The 19,745-nt window shown below is 40.4% G+C and overlaps 1 protein-coding gene across 1 annotated transcript in view; it reads right to left on the bottom strand.

Moving 5' to 3' along the window:
• The window catches only part of MTHFD2L (methylenetetrahydrofolate dehydrogenase (NADP+ dependent) 2 like), a 61,895-nt gene that overhangs the window by 20,638 nt on the left and 21,512 nt on the right, over positions 1-19,745 (bottom strand). Inside the window, exons 2-5 of the mRNA XM_024208707.2 lie at positions 19,057-19,241; positions 15,598-15,720; positions 8,633-8,785; positions 7,126-7,233 (exon numbers count right to left, since the gene is read on the bottom strand). Of these exons, the coding sequence (XP_024064475.2) occupies positions 7,126-7,233; positions 8,633-8,785; positions 15,598-15,720; positions 19,057-19,241 (569 nt within the window). The remainder of the gene's footprint in view (positions 1-7,125; positions 7,234-8,632; positions 8,786-15,597; positions 15,721-19,056; positions 19,242-19,745) is intronic.

The following is a 19,745-nucleotide window of genomic DNA, read 5'->3' as shown; positions in this document are numbered from 1 at the left end:
TCTAATAAGTCACCCAATTCCCAAGTTACGGCCAGCTTTTGGGTTGGCAAAAGCCCTGTTACACACCTACACATCCATCTTCCTTTCATTCCCGCACTTGTTTTGTTACGGATGCTTTGACTAGAAGAATAGATAATTTAGCCTATAAAAATACAAAGACACCTCTCTAGAAGTACAATACATTTGACTGGGAGGAAAGCAGCACATTGCATCTTTGCCAGCCAAGAGCATGTTGGGAGTCTCAACATGGGAGGGGGGAAAAAGAGTAGGTTGGAGGCACAAGTTGGGAGCAGATACTGTGGTTGAATTTTAGGGGGGGGGGAAATGTGAGGAGGAGCCAAGGGCATGATGGTGATCTCCTTTATCAAGCTATAAAAAAAAATATGGATTCTATTCAGTGGTTGGGTGAAGCTTTTGGGTGGGTCCGCTGCCTTGTTCCCCTGCTTTATTTCCCCAATGTTCATAAATATGAAATCCTGCTTCAAAGGAGAGCCAATGAAAAAGCCACTTATATGTTGAATAGTACATTATGCACAGAGACACAGGAGGAAAAGGACCTATTAGTAACAATAGTCAGAAAGTAGAGGCTTCATCCTTGACAAATAAAACAAGCAAATAAAGTCCTACAAAGTATATGCAGGGTGAACATTTAAAGACCATATAAGATAATGCTACCCTTTTAGAAGGCAATGTTGGATGACAGTCTATTGTGTACAATACAGAAATGAATATTGAGTCTACAGAGATATTCAAATTCTGGAAAGAGTACAGAACTTGACAAATTAGCTCAAGGGGCATGAAAAAGATTTCCCAATGAAGCAAGGCTCACTGAATGTAAAGATACGTTTTGAGAAAAGGTGACGGCAAAGGAAGTGTTATTATAGCTTTTAAGTACCTCTGGGGTGAAACAATGAAACAGGAAATATTTCCAGGAGGGGGTTTTCAGAAAGCTGAGTGAATACTGCAAAACAGCATTTGCAAACATTTGCTGGAATAAAAATCCATAGATGTATTTCAGTGGTAATTCATAACCCTTTCATTTGTCTTTCACAAATATTCATACAAATAACTTTCATGTGCAAGAACGTTCATAGAAAGAAAAAGTCTTACAAATACCTGTGCAAATATATAGTTGCAAAGTTTTGTGACAGAAGCATTTGCATGGTCATCTGGAAACTGACTTAAACAGCTTCAATTCCTCCCCCTGTATATAAAAGTTTCAGACAGCCAATCATGGAACAAAAACAATAGCCCTGGGACTCAGATGTCCAGTCACACAGCATAAATAATGAATTATGGATGGTGAATAGGAGTTGCTTATAATCTGTGAGCAATCCCATAGACTGAAAGATATTTGCATAAAACATTAATCAAATGAGCTTGAAAAAGAAGTTCATACTAGCTTAAGTCTGTTGATCTAAGTAAATCTGCAAACAGACAAAGAACTAATTTACTCAAATAAACTATTTGCTACAAATACTTTACACAGTTCTGGATATCAAATGTACATGGAGGATTCATGCAATCATAGAATCATAGAATATTAGGGTTGGAAGAGACCTCAGGAGTCATCCAGTCCAATCCCCTGCCCAAAGCAGGACCAACACCAACTAAATCATCCCAGACAGGTCTTTGTCAAGCCTGGCCTTAAAAACCTCTAGGGATGGAAATTCCACCACCTCCCTAGGTAACCCATTCCAGTGCTTCACCACCCTCCTAGTGAAATAGTGTTTCCTAATATCCAACCTAAACCTCCCCCACTGCAACTTGAGACCTTTGCTTCTTGTTCTGTCATCTGCCACCACTGAGAACAGCCGGGCTCCATCCTCTTTGAAACTCCCCTTCAGGTAGTTGAAGGCTGCTATCAAATCCTCCCTCACTCTTCTCTTCTGCAGATTAAATAACCCCAATTCCCTCAGCCTCCCCTCGTAAGTCATGTGCCCCAGCCCCCTAATCATTTTCGATGCCCTCTGCTGGAATCTCTCCAATTTGTCCACATCCCTTCTGTAGACCAAAACTGGACGCAATACTCCAGGTGTGGCCTCACCAGTGCCAAATCTAGGGGAATAATCACTTCCCTCAATCTGCTGGCAATGCTCCTACTAATACAGCCCATTATGCCGTTGGCCTTCTTGGCAACAAGGGCATACTGCTGACTCATATCCAGCTTCTCGTCCACTGTAATCCCCAGGTCCTTTTCTGCAGAATTGCTGCTTAGCCGGTCGGTCCCCAGCCTGTAATGGAGCATGGGATTCTTCCATCCTAAGTGCAGGGCTCTGCACTTGTCCTTGTTGAACCTCATCAGATTTCTTTTGGCCCAATCCTCCAATTTGTCTAGGTCACTCTGGACCGTATCCCTACCTGCCAGCGTATCTACCTCTCCCCACATTTTAGTGTCATCTGCAAACTTGCTGAGGGTGCAATTCATCCCATCATCCAGATCATTAATAAAGATGTTGAACAAAACCGGCCTCAGGACTGACCCCGGGACACTCTGCTTGATACTGGATGCCAATTAGACATCGAGCCGTTGATCACTACCCGTTAAGCCCGACATTCTAGACAGCTTTCTATCCACCTTATAGTCCATTCATCCAATCCATACTTCTTTAACTTGCTGGCAAGAATACTGTGGGAGACCATATCAAAAGCTTTGCTAAAGTCAAGATATATCACATCCACCGCTTTCCCCATATCCACAGAGCCAATTATCTCATCATAGAAGGCAATCAGGTTGGTCAGCCATGACTTGCCCTTGGTGACTGTTCCTGATCACCTTCCTCTCCTCCAAGTGCTTCAGAATGGATTCCTTGAGGACCTGCTCCATGATTTTGCCAGGGACTGAAGTGAGGCTGACCAGTCTGAAGTTCCCTGGGTTCTCTTTCTTCCCTTTTAAAAATATGGGCACTATATTTGCCTTTTTCCAATCATCCGGGACCTCCCCCGATCACCACGAATTTTCAAAGATTATCGCCAATGGCTCTGCAATCACATCAGCCAACTCCCTCAGCACCCTTGGATGCATTAGATCTGGACCCATGGACTTGTGCATGTCCAGCTTTTCTAAATAGTCCTTAACCTGTTCTTTCACCACTGAAGGCTGCTCACCTCCTCCACATACTGTGTTGCCCATTGCAGCAGTCTGGGAGCTGACCTTGTCTGTGAAGACTGAGGAAAAATAGCATTGAGTACTTCAGCTTTTTCCATATCATATGTCACTAGGTTGCCTCCCCCATTCAGTAAGGGTCCCACACTTTCCCTGACCTTCTTCTTGTTGCTAACGTACCTGTAGAAACCCTTCTTGTTACCCTTCACATCCCTTGCTAGCTGCAACTCCAGTCGTGCTTTGGCCTTCCTGATTACACCCCTGCATGCTTGAGCAATATTTTTATACCCCTCCCTAGTCATCAGTCCAAATTTCCACTTCTTGTAAGGCTACATGTTAGGGGCCTAAAGGACAACAGTAGTAAGTAATAGGATGCTCAGGACGCAGGCCGAGCTTTCATTGGAGCAAATACATTCTCACGGCAGTCGCGACAAAGAAAACACTGGGAGAACTGGTTCATTTAAATACTGTATCAACAATTCTAAGCATGGGAGAACAGAGGCAAATCCTGAATACAAGTGAAGAAAACAGGTATTTAACTGGTCCGAATATCGAAGCTGTGAAACAGGTCATTACTAACTAATTCCATAGCAATTTCTCTTTCTGATTATAAAACAAAAAGTGTCTCAGATCACTCATTCTTCTGAGTCTTGGCTGATAGAAGCCAGAAAACTGTACAGTAGTTTTGCCTATCAAACGTCACTGCTCTAATTAGATCAGCATTGTAGATGGGAACTTGGAAAGTTAGTCCTGCTTCCTGAAACCTCATAACTAACAATATAAGAGAACTAATTCTTCTTCCGGGGCAATGAATGGCAAAATTCCCATTGATTTTCATGAGAGCAGGATTGAGCCCAAAGCTTTTCACTGACTATAATTACTACACAAACATACAGAGAAGTTCCAAACACTAACTTTCCCACAGAGGCTTCATGGAAAAAACAACTATATGATTAGTAAGAAGCTTTCAACATTTCATTATATTAATAATACATTTCGCTACACTCCTACTAAACATGACTGAAATTAAGCAACACCCATTTTTACTTCATTTATAAATGACACTTCTGAAGTTCTAACATCAAAACAATGTTGCAATAGGGTAATATCTTATTTAAAATTAAATAGCATTCGTATTCTTTTTACTCTGCAATTATAGCGGCATATCAGTGCCGCTATAACTAAGGAAGCATCAGTCATTCCATTATAAACCTTATTTTCCCTTATTTTCAGGGGGGACATAAATTGAACCATAACTAAATTCCTCCAGGCTAAGAGTTAACGTTATAGGTCTCAGATGAAAAGATACTTTGGTTTTCATTTATAAATGTTGATAAGCACAACCTAAATAATATGGTATACTACAAAAGGGGTCAGATATACATACCAATAATTTAAAAGAATATACAAAAAATTAAAAGTAATATACAAGTTTGGAAAATGAGGGATGTATCTGCATTATTTTTTTCTAAATATCATGTGTACCTCAGTTTACCTCTGTGATATCACCCTGCCTGGCTCCACAGAATTATATCAAAGGATGCTGTTAGGGGAAAAACAACGGGAAATGAAACTGTGGCAAAAATAAGGTACAGTCCAGAGAACACCACCTTGTGGAAACAATGAGGAAGCTATCAATTGGGAAACACCCCGGGCTAGATTCCAACTAGGCTGGCAAAGTTTACTCTTCCATACCTAGGATCATAGGGGATGCTAAAACTTTAAAGATGCTGGCTTAGGGAAGAAGGAGGTAGAGTTAGTTGTCAGCAGCTGCCTGGGGGGAGAAGACTCTGACAGAGACACACTAAACCGCAGCAAACCGACTCTCTCTTTCAACCCAGAGATGGAGACAGCCAGGCAGAAGGGAACTTACAAAAGCTTGCAAGGAAAGATTATGGGGTAGGTAAAGACCTATGCGTATAAATGTTTTTGTTGTTATCCTTTGTTGTGTGAATTATGTACATTTGGCTGAATAAACAATGCTTTCTTTTGAATAAAATATTTTTGAGTCACTTTAATCAGCAGCTGTTTCAGGCTCCCAGAGGAAAACAGTTGTCAGGTGCCAAACATAGTTGGATCTTTTGGGTTTACATGGTTAGTAAACAGGAGAGTGAAGCCCAGAGATCAAGTCTCAGAGCGGTAGGACCACAAGGTTTCACCCGAGAGGGGTGAAGTTAGCTAAACCTCTCCCCAAAGTGGTGCAAGTTGAGAGAGATTAAAAGGTTTCAGAGTAGCAGCCGTGTTAGTCTGTATCTGCAAAAAGAACAGGAGTACTTGTGGCTAGTACAGGAGTACTTGAGTATTAGATGCTCTAATAAATTTGTTAGAGATTAAAAGGGGTCTAAAGTGCATCTCGCCCTGTAACCATGACAACATGACTGACAGAAGATACTATTTTAATACATTGAAAAATGAATCATTGTCAACAGTTTTAAGCTATATTGGAGCAAACAAAGTTGATTTGTTTTAGATGCATTTTCTCATTAATATATCTTAAAAACCCATCCTTATCTGAAGTCAATGGAACTATTTATGTGCTTAAAGTTAAGAACGTATAAGTACTTTGCTGAATCAGGGCGTAAGGTATATGGAGGCAAAAGGGGAGGGCCTGATCCTAAGGCCAATGGTAGCAGCAGGAATTCAGCAGATGCTCAGCACCTTTCAGGATTTGATCCTAATCAGTTGTGTAAATTAATACTTATCGCTCAGTAAGACGAAGTCCAAATTAAGGGCCATACCCGAATAGTCCCATTTAAGTCAATGTAATTATTTGGGAGAGAAATACAAACTGCATTTGTCGCATAGCTTTGAAATCAAGATGAAATGGTTGTTGCTGAGACTGTTCTCGGTGATGAAATATTGTGATTGGCCCAGAAAAAACAAGGGACAAGGAAGACAGGAAGAGAAGGAGAGTTGGGATTATGGACAGTTTGTCATACTGACACTGTGAGCTAGAAACAAACTACCATTTCTGCTTCGAGATTTGTGTTTCATAGAATCATAGAATATTAAGGTTGGAAGAGACCTCAGGAGGTCATCTAGTCCAATCCCCTGCTCAAAGCAGGACCAACACCAACTAAATCATCTCAGCCAGGGCTTTGTCAAGCTGGGCATTAAAACCTCTAAGGATGGAGATTCCACCACCTCCCTAGGTAACCCATTCCAGTGCTTCACCACCCTCCTAGTGAAATAGTGTTTCCTAATATCCAACCTAGACCTCTCCCACTGCAACTTGAGACCATTGCTTCTTGTTCTGTTTCTTAGCAAGCTTTCAGTAAGGTCCTAAGTATGGACATGTATAAAAAATTAAGTCACTGCATATCATTTTAAACATTTCTATGGTCAACATTTCTTATAGAAAATTTAATTTAGTTTTAATCAACCCCTTCCTCAATACATTGTTAGAGACCACTGTCTAACTGCTTCAGTTGTGCTCATCATCAGATTCAGCGCAGAGGAATATCTATCTTGGGAGACTGGTTCAGTGTTTGTGTGGAATAGATTTGTTGGTGAGTAGAGAGATTTCAAATCATTGGTTATGCACCTAAACAAGGTAAACTTAGGAACTGTACATTAACAAGATTGCTAGGATGTGTTCCAAAAACGACAACTGCCTCTTGGCCAAATTGAACATGTTTATTTTAAGTAGGGATTGATGAATCTCAGAAGTGCAGAGTTTGGGCTGAATTTGGATAAGTATCCAAAAGTTCACATTCTTATCCAAACAGTCTGAACCTCAAGAGTTTAAACAATTAAGCTGGAAATATTTGCAAGAACAAATATTTTCACGAGATTACGAGCATGGTGTTTTCTGCATGGAAACTGGAAGGAAACATTATTAATCCAAACATATTCGGAACACAGAAAAGATTGTTTGAGTACGATTCTAAAAAAATAAAGTGATGGTACTATGGATGAAATGTTCCATTTTCTTTTCCCCCGCCCCTTTTCCTCTCTCTCATTCTGGGCACCTTCACTGATCAGGTTATTAAAGTAAAGCATAATACTCTTGGACATACCTCCAGGCCTTTCATGTTCTCCATCTGAATGTAAAAGCATTGAAATAGGCATTCCTACATTCTTAGATCTTCCAGCTACAACAACATTTTTTCCAAATGTTTGTATTCCTTACAGGGAAAAACAAAATAAAAAATAATTCAGCTAGTCTAAAAGACCCAAAAAACCTCACCACTTGAACTTGAATATATTTTTTCCTATTTTAGTTTTAAAATAGGTATTTTCATAATAGGGAATTTTTGCCCTCAATTTTATATTTTTCTGCAGAACTTATCCAATTTATCACTTAAATTATCTTTCGTTACTTAAAATTGAGGTTCATATAAACTCTAGTACAGGTACTTGCATATGATATTACAAAAATATGCAAAATATATTGGTGACCATAAAATTACATCATGAAAGATCAAATACATTGTTTTGACTATTGTCTCTGTGCTCAATTTATTGTACATCTACTGGCTTTAAATATCTTATTCTATCTGCAGAATACTGCTCCATCCATCTTACTATTCTTTAAATATTCTTTTAATCCTTTCTTCTCCATTCAGTCCAGTACTGTAACATAAAAAAATAATATGAAGCAGTACGTTTGCTGCCAAGTTTTGAAATGCCAAACCAACTTTTGACAGCAGTAGTCTCTTCAGAGACTGCAGTACTTCAATGCAGAGAGAACACTTCTTTCATTTCAATTTATTCAACTAGTTAAATTTAATGATGAGTTCACTGAAAGTTAAAACATCAATTGGGAGTTGAAAAAGAAGGAAAACTTCTTTTCCTCTTCTGATCTAGGAATAAAAACTTGGTGAAAGTGCGTGGGATCTACTAGTTCTAAAATCTGGAAGCACATGGTGACCAGAAGTAATCTGTTCAATTCACTAAACTACAGATAATATTTACTTTGTTTAATAAATCAGTTCGTTTATCTCACGTTTTGAAAAACTTTGTTTTACATTTAAAACTTTTTTTCTTATGCATCCAGCCCATTTAAGGTAGCTTTATTTAAAAAAAAAAAATCTGTTTTTGTTCATTTTTAATTGAATTTGAATTTCCATCTAAATAGAATTTGGCACAAATCACAAGTAAAAAATGAATCATCATCTAATAAATAAGAAAGGCATAATCCTTCATTTTCTAATATAATAAAATATGTAAAAGTTAAGAAACTCAATGAATAGAAGTTGAGCTCAACTAATCGCTTAAATAAATGTATATAGTGCATCCTCCTGGTAAGCAAAAAGAAGCACCAAACTTAGTGAAAGGCTATATTTAGTAGCAATTCAACAGGTTTTAAAGGTTACCAACTAATGAGAATCAGACTTTCTTCAGGAAATAGTTTATTTAAATCAAGCTTTCCTACTTACGGATTAAAATTGATTATTTAAATCGCTTTGATTTAAATCAATCCATCCTGCTGTATTCGATCATGTAAATATCTTTGTAGATGCCTTCTTGCCAGCATTCATTTTTCTTCTCCAGAGCATTTCAATAGGACATTTAGTTTCCTACCTGTTCTTTTTATAATTTCCCAAACTGCAGCAGCAGTGGCAGGTATTACAGAAGGCTGATCAAGACACAGTCGTCCAATGTTGATAATATGGAATCCATCCACATCCTTTTCAGGTGCAACAATATTGCAGACGGTTCGTTCATCTATATGATCTGGAAAATTGTTATTTAAAAATTATATTTCTTCTCAGCTGTCAACAGAAGTGAGCACTCCCAGCCCAACTATTTTATTTTTAAGGAAAACCACATGTATTTTATTCAGTTCAACGGTCTGTCAGGTCACCATTATTATTCACCATGACTAAACTGCCAGCCTGATCTGGGGGAAAAATCCTTGCTAACCCTACATATGGCAATCGGTAGTTTAACTGAGATCTATTTCAAACAGATTTAGTTAAATTATCACATCTTTTGTAATATAGACAAGCCCAGATACCTCGTGAGTTAAAATTTAAATCTGTTGTTAAAATATAATGTTCATTGGTCTGTGTGAAAATAGTGTAGTGGTTTCAGTCCAGGTTCCAGTGGACTGATGTCTGCAACACTCAGAAACCACCACCATAAATGACACTCTAAACAGAGTAGTGAAGGACCAAATGAGAAAGGAGAGTGAATTACCCTCTCGCTCTTAGGGTATGTCTACACTACCCGCCAGATCGGTGGGCAGCGATCGATCCAGTGGGGACCGATTTATCGCATCTAGTCTAGACGCGATAAATCGACCCCCAAGCGCTCTCCCGTCGACTCCTGTACTGCAGCACTGTGAGATGCGCAGGCCGAGTCGACGGGGGAGCGGCAGCAGTCGACTCACCACAGTGAAGACACCACGTTAAGTCGATCTAAGTACGTCAACTTCAGCTACATTATTCACGTAGCTGAAGTTGCGTAACTTAGATCGATTCCCCCCCCCCGGCCCCCAGTGTAGACCAGGGCTTAGGATATGTACACAACCACTTATCTCAGCAGATTTTGCTCAGGGGTGTGTAAAAAACACCCCCCTCAGCGGCATAAGTTACACTGACATAAGCGCTGGTGTGGACAGTGCTATGTTGGCGGGAGACACGCTCGTTGGGGGTGGTTTAATTATGTCAATGGGAGAGCACAGAGCAGCTACATGAGAGATCTTGGTGCAGCTGTGCTCTGTAAGCTGCCTAGTGTAGACAATGCCTTAGAGGTGGCCCCTCTAGATCAGTGCAGAGGCCTAAAGGCAGGGCTCTGCAAGAAAGAGGGGAGTTTACAAAGCTACTACTATAACTGTTCTGAGTATATAGAGAGGACTTCAATCCCCAGACTTTGAGTGGCCTTTCACCAGTTCTAAATTCACAAGAAATACTTAATGAACAACTCTCACCTCCACCCTTGAATCTGTTAATATCGCTGCTGCCGCTTTTCAGACAAAAACAATGACTCTAGAGCTAAAAGCCAGCACACTCCAATCTATTCCCGGAGTCAATCATTAGTCAGTACATCAGACTTTGTCCTCCTTACTTATGTTACACTGCCATCATGTGGCCAATTCATTTCACCGATTGAAAACTGCTGAAATTAATACTAGATAACAATGAAGTTTTGCACTTTAAAAACAAACAAAAAACCAACACTTTCCAGCCACAGATCTCAAAACAACTTAAGAGATATTAAACCTCAAAACCCTTTGTGAAATATAGATTATTTATCCCCATTTTACAGATGGGGCAACTAAGGCACAGAGAGGTGTCCAAGGTCAAAGAGCAAGACTGGTGGCAAAGGTGGAAACCTGATCTGACTCGCAGTCCTGTGCTTTATTACTATTATTTGCATTACAGTAGACCTTAGACACCCCAGTCAGGGCCCAATTCTGCTAGGCACTGTACACATGTGTACCAAAAAGACAGTTTCTGCCCTTAAGAGCTCACAATCTAAGTGCATGATGAGACAGCAGGTGGGCACAACAGAGGGGAACACAAGGCAACAGATTATGATTAGCTCAGTAAGCAGTAGTCACAGCGCACCAACTGCCTAGTCAATGCTGAGTGTTTTGTAGGCATCACAGCATGGGTGGGCTTTTAGGAGAGACGTAAAGGAGGATAACATAAAGGCTTTGTGAATTTTTACACATAGCTCATTCTAAGCATAAGAGATAACATGAGAAAAAGCATGAAGCTGTTTGAAGGAAAATTGGACTAATGGGTGATAAAGGTTAGCACTGCTGGCGGAACAGAGGGGAGGTTGACCACTTGATAGCATACAAGACGCGATAGGTAGGACTGAGATATGCCATAAAAAGGCCTTAAAAGTGAAGACAAACCATTTGTTTTATGCGGTGGAGAAGGGGGAACCAATGGAGGAATGCAAAAGGAAGTGACAGAGCAACAAGAAAATTATCGTTGCGGCAGTGTTTTGAGTGTATTTAATGGGTGGTAGGCAAGGTGACTTTTATCAAGACTCGAAAGAAAGAGGTTGCAGTAGTCAAGTTGGGAGATGCTGAGAGCCTGCATGAGAGTTTTAGCTGTGTTGACAGAGAAGAGAAGCTGAATCTTACGGGGGTATGTCTACATTGTGAGCTAGCGGTGTGATACCCACCTCGTATACATATACTTGCACTAGCTCTCTTTGAGCTAGCATGCTAAAAACAGTAGAACAGCCATGGTAACATGGACAGTGGCAAGTGGTGGCACAGGCTAGCTGCCCGGAATATGTACCCACAGGATTCAGGCGAATTTGTATTCCGGGCAGCTAGTGGCTACATTACAATTTTTAGTGCGTTAGCTCGAAAAGAGCTAGCACAAGTATGTGTACAGAAGCTGCGTATCACACCCCTAGCTCGTAGTGTAGACATATCTTTAGAGACATTGTCCAGAAAGAAGCAGCAAGATTTAAATGTAGCCTGGATGTGTGGATCTAGAAAGAGGGCAGAGTCAAAAGAAGATGCCAGGATAAAGTGACAAGGAGGACTACAGTGTTGTCCTTGGTGACAGAGAGATGTTGGGATGTAGAACAGTAGTTTGGGAGGATGTCTACAGTGTAGACCTTACAGCCGCTGTAAGGTCTCCTGTGTAGTAGCTCTATGCCGGCAAGAGAGAGCTCTCCTGTCGGCATAATTAAACCACCCCTAACGAGGGCCGTAGCTATGTCGGTGGAAGAGTCGGTCAGGGTGTGCTTTTTTCATACCCCTCACCGACAAAAGTTTTGTTGACAAAAGTACTAGTGTAGACATAGCCCTAAGAAGCTTGCTTTAACCATGATACCATGTTTCCTCTGGAAAAAAAATTAAATCTCTCACTTCTATTCTAGCTACTATTTTATCAAATGATGTTTTTCTTTGGAAGCTATACAATAGCTGTAATTAGTTATTGATTTGTTAATTAGTTGGATACTGGTTTGTTTTCACATGGGGAAAAAAACATGCAGAAAATGCTGTTCAAAGCCTATGATTAGCAGGTATGAAGGGGTCACCTTTAATGAAAAACCTTATTAGCAGAACAAGTAATCTAAAAACAGAACAAAACCCCACTTGCATATCCCATGAAAATGATAAAGTTGGCCATGGTCAAGTAGAAAACAGAAAGATGTTTGACTCAATGCAATCAATACAAAATTTTCTGGGATGCTAATTAAGAAACAGCAAGTACTTTATTTAAAATGTTTGTGCTTTGAGATGGAGGGGAATACACAGCAGCTGCCAAATGCCAGTATGACACACAGCACCCCAAAATGAATAGGGGGGACCAGGACCCTACCTCTCCCCCACACACTGGGACTCAAGCAAAGGATTGTGTCTAAAAGATAAAGGCCTAAAATGGTTAAATCTCTTGACATTTGTACTACCAGACTGCATCTGCCGTAGTATCCATGGGAGCGCACTGAGCTATATAAACATGGACATCTCATATGCTTGTCCCACTCTGCACATGCATCGATCTGAGAGCCAGCTATGAAGGGACCCCTCCATGCACACCTATACAGGGGTCACATTAACCAATGCTTTCTGGAGCTCCACTTATGCAAATTAACAGGTAATTGAAGCAAATCATTAAGTAGTTCAAAGTACTTCTATCAAGTACTTCTATCTATTTACTACTTGTAAAATTAGGACTTCCCTGGGGTCAGAAACAGTGAAGTAGTTAGCAAAGCAATCAGATCTTATATTTCTAATGGCCCATTTTTATAATTACCGTCGCTCATATAGGTGTGTGTTACATCATTCGTTTTTATTATAACAATTATATTTTAATATTATAAATTATTTTCCATGACACACATTTAATTACTATATTGTGTCTGTGCAGTGTTCCAATGCCTCTGGAAAAGAAAGAGATTGCAGAATATAAAAACACCAAAGAAAAAGCAGGTTCTGTCCTTCCAACAGTTACAGTTTAAAAAATAAATAAATAAGAGGCTCTTTGTGGCTGACCATCAGTTGTTAATTCATTCTAGAGAAGCTACATAGACCTAGCATTCCCAGATCTCAAAGCAAAGACAGCTCTCATTTCGTGTGCGTGCGTGCATGTGTATGAAAATACCATAGGAACAGATTCTCTACCAGACAAGGAACGAGATGCAACTGAATCTCTTAGCAGTGTAAGGAAGAATATTGCCTCATCTTTGAGAACACCCAAAAGAACCAAATTACCTTGGGAAAAGGCTCGTGTTTATTTTTAAAAAATGAATTGCATACTTAATGCAAAAACACAGTGCTCAAATACAGAATGGGGGACAACTGGCTTGACAACAGCACTGCTGATAAGGATCTGGGAGCTGTGGTGGATCACAAGCTCAACATGAGTCAGCAATGCGATGCTGTTGCAAAAAAAAGCAAATGCAATTTTAGGGTGCATTAACATAGGCATAGCATGCAAGTCACAGAGGTGATAATACTGCTCTACTCAGCGGTGGTTAGGCTCAGCTGTGGTACTGTGTCCAATTTTGGTCACCAGTATATAAAATCATAGAAGATGAGGTCTCTTCCAACCCTAAGGAGGTCATCTAGTCCAACCTCAAAGCAGGACCAATCCCAACTGAATCATCTCACCCAGGGCTTTGTCAAGCCGGGCCTTAAAAACCTCTAAGGATGGAGATTCCACCACCTCTGCAGAGAAACTGGAAAGAATCCAGAGGTGAGTGTCAAAGATGATCAAAGGGATGGAATGCAAGCCATACGAATAGGGTCCTACCAAATTCACGGTCCATTTTGGTCAATTTCATGGTCATAAGATTTTAAAAATCGTAAATTTTATGAGTAGAAATCTACTCTTTAAATCTGAAATTTCATGGTGTTGTAATTGTAGGGGTCCTGACCCAAAAAGGAGTTGGGGGGGTGCTTTGCAAGATTATTGTTGGGGGGCTTGAGATACTGCTACCCTTACTTCTTTGCTGCTGCTGGCAGCAGCACTGCTTTCAGAGCTGGGCAGCTGGAGACCAGTGGCTGCTGGCCAGGAGCCCAGCTCTGAAGGCAGAGCCACTGCCAGCAGCAGCACAGAAGTAAGGTTTGCTGGGCCCTCAGTCAGCAGCCGCCAGTCTCTGGCCACCCAGGTCTGAAGGCAGCAGCACAGAAGTAAGGATGGCACGGTATGGTATTGCCACGCTTACTTCTGTGCTGCTGCTGTCGGGGCACTGCCTTCAGACCTGGGTGCCTGGCCAACAGCTGCCGCTCTCCAGCTGCCCAGCTCTGAAGGCAGCGTAAAAGTAAGGGTGGCAATACCACAATCCCCCGAAAATAACCTTGTGACCTCCCCCTCCCACCCCACCCCCCACAGCTCCGTTTTGGGTCAGGACCCCCAATTTGAGAAATGTCGGTCTCCCCTGTGAAATCTGTATAGTATAGGGTAAAAGCACACAAAAGGCCAGATTTCATGGTCTGTGATGCATTTTTCATGGCCACGAATTTGGTAGGGCCCTACATATGAACAAAGGAACTGGGTATGTTTATTTTGGAAAAGAGGAGATTGAGGGGGAACATGATAGTGGTCTTCAAATACTTGAAAGCCTGCCATAAAATAGATGGAGAAAAGTTATTTTCTCTTGCCACAGGGCGCAGGACAAGAGGCAATGGGTTCAAACTAGCAGATTTAGATTAAATCTCAGGAAAAAACTTCCTAACTGTAAGAACAGGAGGACAATGGAACAGACGCCTAGGGAGGTTGTGGAAGCTCCTTCACTGGAGATTTTCAAAAGGAGGCTGGAGAGCCATCTGTCTTGGCTGGCTTAGGAACAACAAATCCTGCATCTTGGCAGGTGGTTAGACTAGATGAATCTCGTGGTCTCTTCTAACCCTATGATTCTATTCTGGGGAAAAATCTGGAACTGGGAGTGTGTTGGGATCACCCAGTGGGGATTTTGAAGGCTGGTAAGAGACAAGGTGTGGCTGGCTGGCTGCAGCACACAGAGAGACATAGCTGGGAGTGACTTACATGCTGGAGGCTGTTTGTGAGCAGTCCAAGCTGGTGGCTTCAGTAGCAAAGCATTGGAAAGGGCATCCCAGGTTACAGGGCGGAGTGACATAGCTACTCATTAGTCTGGACTGTACCCAGGTATGTCACAGCTTCCCCAGCCAGTGAGTTTAGCCCCACCCCCCTCACACACAACACAAGGGAGTGGGAGAAAGTCTGCCCAGTTTATAAAGAGAGACTGACTTATAGAATAATTCCTGTCCACCTTTGAGAAAATATGTGAGATGCACAATATTCCAGGGCATAAACAGATACCTATCCTCTTAATCAGATTAACAGGGAAATTTGTGCATTTGATAAGAAACCTCAGCTTCAATAAGAATAATGTCCACTGTTTCATTCGTGAGATACAGGACAAAATAAGGAATCAATATTAAATAATGGGTGTAAGCATCATGCAGCAAACTCATTATAATCAGCAGTTTCCTCTGAAGAGCTTTTTATACCAATGGGTGCAGCTTGTATACGCAAGTTGTTTACAGTTTTTCTCTTAAAACTGTCCAAATTTAAAGCATATAATAAAATTGCATTACTTACCTGGAAGAGGTAGCTGGACTAATATACCATTAACTCTTGAATCATGGTTTAATTTGGCAGTCAGATCTAAAAGTTCTTCCTGAGAAATGTCTTTAGGCTTCAATATTATCTCACTACAAATGCCTGATAAAAAAGCAAAGCAAAAGACATTTGCATAGTGCAAGCTTTTTCTAAGGTGAGCGGAGACATTTTTGGCGAGGTTTTTTAGAAGTGCCCAGCACTCGCCCAACTCTTCTCCCATTGACTGTCTTCAATCAGCACTTAGGAAACTCTCACCTTTTCTGTTTAATTTTAATAGTATGCATATATAATTCATGTGTAATCTTATAAAGAAATTCATAGGAAGTTAAATGTCTTAATTCAGTAGGTCTAACAATATTAAAAACAGATTAATATAGGTTTGGAAAATCCTAATCAAATAATTTGTCAAGCAACATCGTAGAATTGTAGTTGTATTGATATCAAAGTGATTCAGATTTCCATTTAGACTGTGGTGTTAATTCAGGAGGGCTGCTTATTCTTCCAATGTAGTCATCATTAAATGTATTTTTCCTGCAGGATTTTAGAGGAAACATTTATAATAATAAAAGTAATTCTTCTATTGATGAGACAATATAACAGAATTCTAATTTCATTTTATATACCAAGTTCTCCATCTTCCCTATGAATTGAAATAATAAAGTTATAGGGGAAAAATAAAGATTTTTGCAACATCATATGACATTCCTGAGCAGTTCATTTTTTTTGTTTTGTTTTTAACTTAATATAAAACCTAGTGCATGAAAACAATACAATTTAATCTAAAAATATATAAAACCAACTGACTATTAGTGGGTCAATTCATTCTTTTCACTACTACAGGTAATAAAGTATAAGACAAGGATTTTTGTTTGAAGCCGGTATTCTTAAGGACATCTAAAAGAAACAGCCACACCCTATCTGTTTTATATTCTTATACCACACTCATCACCACAGTGTCAGAGCATCCTGTCCCATACTATAATCTACAACCCTTTCCAAGCAGGGTAAAGAAAGATGATGAAAATAGGGGTAAAAAGCAAGACTGTAACAGGATGGTCTGCCCCCTTTAAAGTACTGTGGACACAGAGCCAGCTAGCGCTGTTAAATTAATTATATATCAGTGTTTCCCCTGTTATTCCTTTCTTCACTGCTACTGAATTTTCACTGCGATCAAAAGACTGATGTAAGATAAGAGGTGAAATTCTGCCTCTATAGAAGTAGTGTGTCTATTAGGTAGAATGAAAATAATATTGTAGCTGAGCAACTGGCTGCATTACATATATTTGCTAGGAATTACAGTTTTCTTTATGCCGAGATGTAGATGTACTTCTTGTAGTCACACTGTAAATGAAGGGTGCAAAAACTGATTTTAACCTATTTTGTTAGGGAAGACCTGGATCCTTTTTCAGGTAGATGGTCTAGATGACCTTATACGCTTCATTTTTGCTTGAGGGGGAAAAGCTGTGATTTTTTTTGGTGAGGTTCTTTGTGGTTTTCATGTAATTTCTTATTGTTTTAATGATGATATTTGAACCAAAGAAAGAATGTGCTTTGTCTTATGAAAATAGATACCCTCTCTAAGCAAGAACCCTGAGCCCGCTCTAAGGAATACTGAAAGACGTGTTCGTCAGGAAGTTTGGGCAACTTAATCCTAGCCAGCGATATTATTGCTATAAATGATACTTGGTAGAAGCTATTAAAGGAGATTGATTCGAGAAAGATATCCATAGCTAACAGCATGCATTTTTAAAATGGTATCTAAAGTTAAGCAACTAAATCCTTATTTCATCATATAAATAAGTGGACTGACTTTCAGAAGTGAATGAGAACTGAGCACACTTAGAACTTACATTTGAAGAACTGAAGCTAGGCCTTTAGCATGGTGGATCCCACTGAGAAATAATCAACCTCGGAGATGGAATTGTAAGCAGAAGCTTTTCAGAATTTTGATAGTGCAAAAGAGTTAGATGAGTTATGGGGAGTAGTGGTGAGGCAGTGTGGTCTACTGATTGGGCACTCAACTGCAGAATCTATGAGCTATTTACAGGTTTCAGAGTAGCAGCCGTGTTAGTCTGTATCCGCAAAAAGAACAGGAGCACGTGTGGCACCTTAGAGACTATTTGAGCATAAGCTTTCGTGGGCTACAGCCCACTTCATCAGATGCATAGAATGGAACATATAGTAAGAAGATATATCTACATACAGAGAACATGAAAAGGTGGAAGTAGCCATACCAACTCTAAGAGGCTATTCTTAATGCTGAGACTGTTGCTTTTTGGATTTAGAGGTGTGACGCTGTTGCTTTTATTTATGAATCCAGAAAGAAGGTATTCAGTGGCAAAAGGAATTCCACAAGGTACTGTGGCTATAACTTTATATAATGCCTTACAATCATGCTATTTTCCTACAAAATGTAGCTACTTCTTTTGAGACATGTCAATTCACAAGCTTAGTTCCTTCAAATTCTAGGATATTAGAATTTGTTTCTAGGGATTCAGGTGGCTGTACTATTTATAGAGAAAGATTAATTCAGATTGGAAAAGTAATCTCTTAAATTTATCTAAAAGTTTAAAATAAGTTATCCTGGGGTGGCTTGTGGGAAGGACCAAAAACTGGAGTGACTTCCACTTGATTACCCTTAATCATCTGTCTTTCCAGAGCAGGCAAATATTGCGTATTGCCATAAAGCACCATACAAAGAGTTGAGAAGCCATAAGCATTTTTCCCGCTGTGGTTTCCCTTAGTTTCTGATGGAAAGCATGCAAATAATTTATTCAAAAACATTTAAAGTGTAAAAAATTACTTCACTGAACGCCAACACCACTCTCATGCCTAATATTAATATAATATGAAAATACACCTCTACCCCGATAGAACGTGACCCAATAGAACACGAATTCGGATATAACGCAATAAAGCAGCGGGGAGCCCCGGGCCCTTTAAAGCACCACCTAAGCCCTGCTGCTTTACCGCGTTATATCCGAATTCGTGTGGAGCCCCGGGCCCTTTAAATCACTGCCTGAGCCCCGCTGCCACAGCTCGGGTGGTGATGTAAAGGGCCCGGGGCTCCCCGCAGCGGCTGGAGCACCGGGCCCTTTAAATCACCGCCGGGGAAGCCGGTCCAGTCCAGCACGGCGTACCAGCTCTTGCCGGTACACCGTACCGGACCAAACCCGATATAACGTGGTCTCACCTATAAGGTGGTGAGATTTTTTGGCTCCCGAGGACCGCGTTATATCGGGGTAGAGGTGTAGTTCTTTGTTTGTTTGCCTCTTGACTACGTTTCTGCAGTAAGACAATACAATATTGTCCACAGTATGTAAATCAGGAGTATTCAAAAAGGGAAATGACGCAAAATGAAACCAAGATATTGGTCATTTTGAACAAGAACAAATTTCATGCTTAATGTGCAGACATTTGTTCTTACTCATCACATACCTACAGCAGCAGCTGCCTTCATCTTATTTCTTACATATGTATGACTGGCTGGGTTGTCTCCTACTAAAATGACAGTGAGATGAGGTCTCTTGTTCCCAAGGGACATCCATGATTCTACATCCCTCTGGACTTCTTTATAGACTTGTTTAGCAAGCTGAGTCCCTGAGATAATGGTTGCTTCATCACTATAAAGACAAAGATACAAATTCAAGCGTTAAAAACCTACCATCTTAAGTAAAAAATTTCACAATCAAAATACCTAAAATAGTCAGATCTCCTGTATTATATATTTACAAATGTTGAGGCCAATGGAGATCGACCTGCTGTTTGAATGATGTATAAATGATAGTACGAAGTTCAAGTGTGGCATGCCAGCTGCTTTCTAAACCATAAAGAAGTGGAAGGTCCTGCGTCCAGAGAACCCCCACACATACAAAAGAGCAGCTCAGCCACCTGTGTGGCACTGTTGCCCCACTTTCCTCAGAGACACAGCTGGCTGCATCATGTTAATGCCCAGAAGTCCCTGGATAAAGTCCAAGGGAATCCGATTGGAGATATCCACCCTTAAAACCTTCTTGTAGCTCTTCCCCCCCCCCCCACACACACAAAGTAGGGGATACTGCTGCCCCATACTTAGTTCGAGGCTATAATTGTCCTGTTATTTACAATATAATCCCTTTTATCATATC

This window comes from Terrapene carolina, unplaced genomic scaffold (genome assembly GCF_002925995.2).
Source record: "Terrapene carolina triunguis isolate 2854851 unplaced genomic scaffold, T_m_triunguis-2.0 Scaffold136, whole genome shotgun sequence".
NCBI lineage: Eukaryota > Metazoa > Chordata > Testudines > Emydidae > Terrapene > Terrapene triunguis.
Note: the sequence above shows the minus strand (reverse complement) of the source record. Positions and strands in the feature narration are given on the sequence as shown.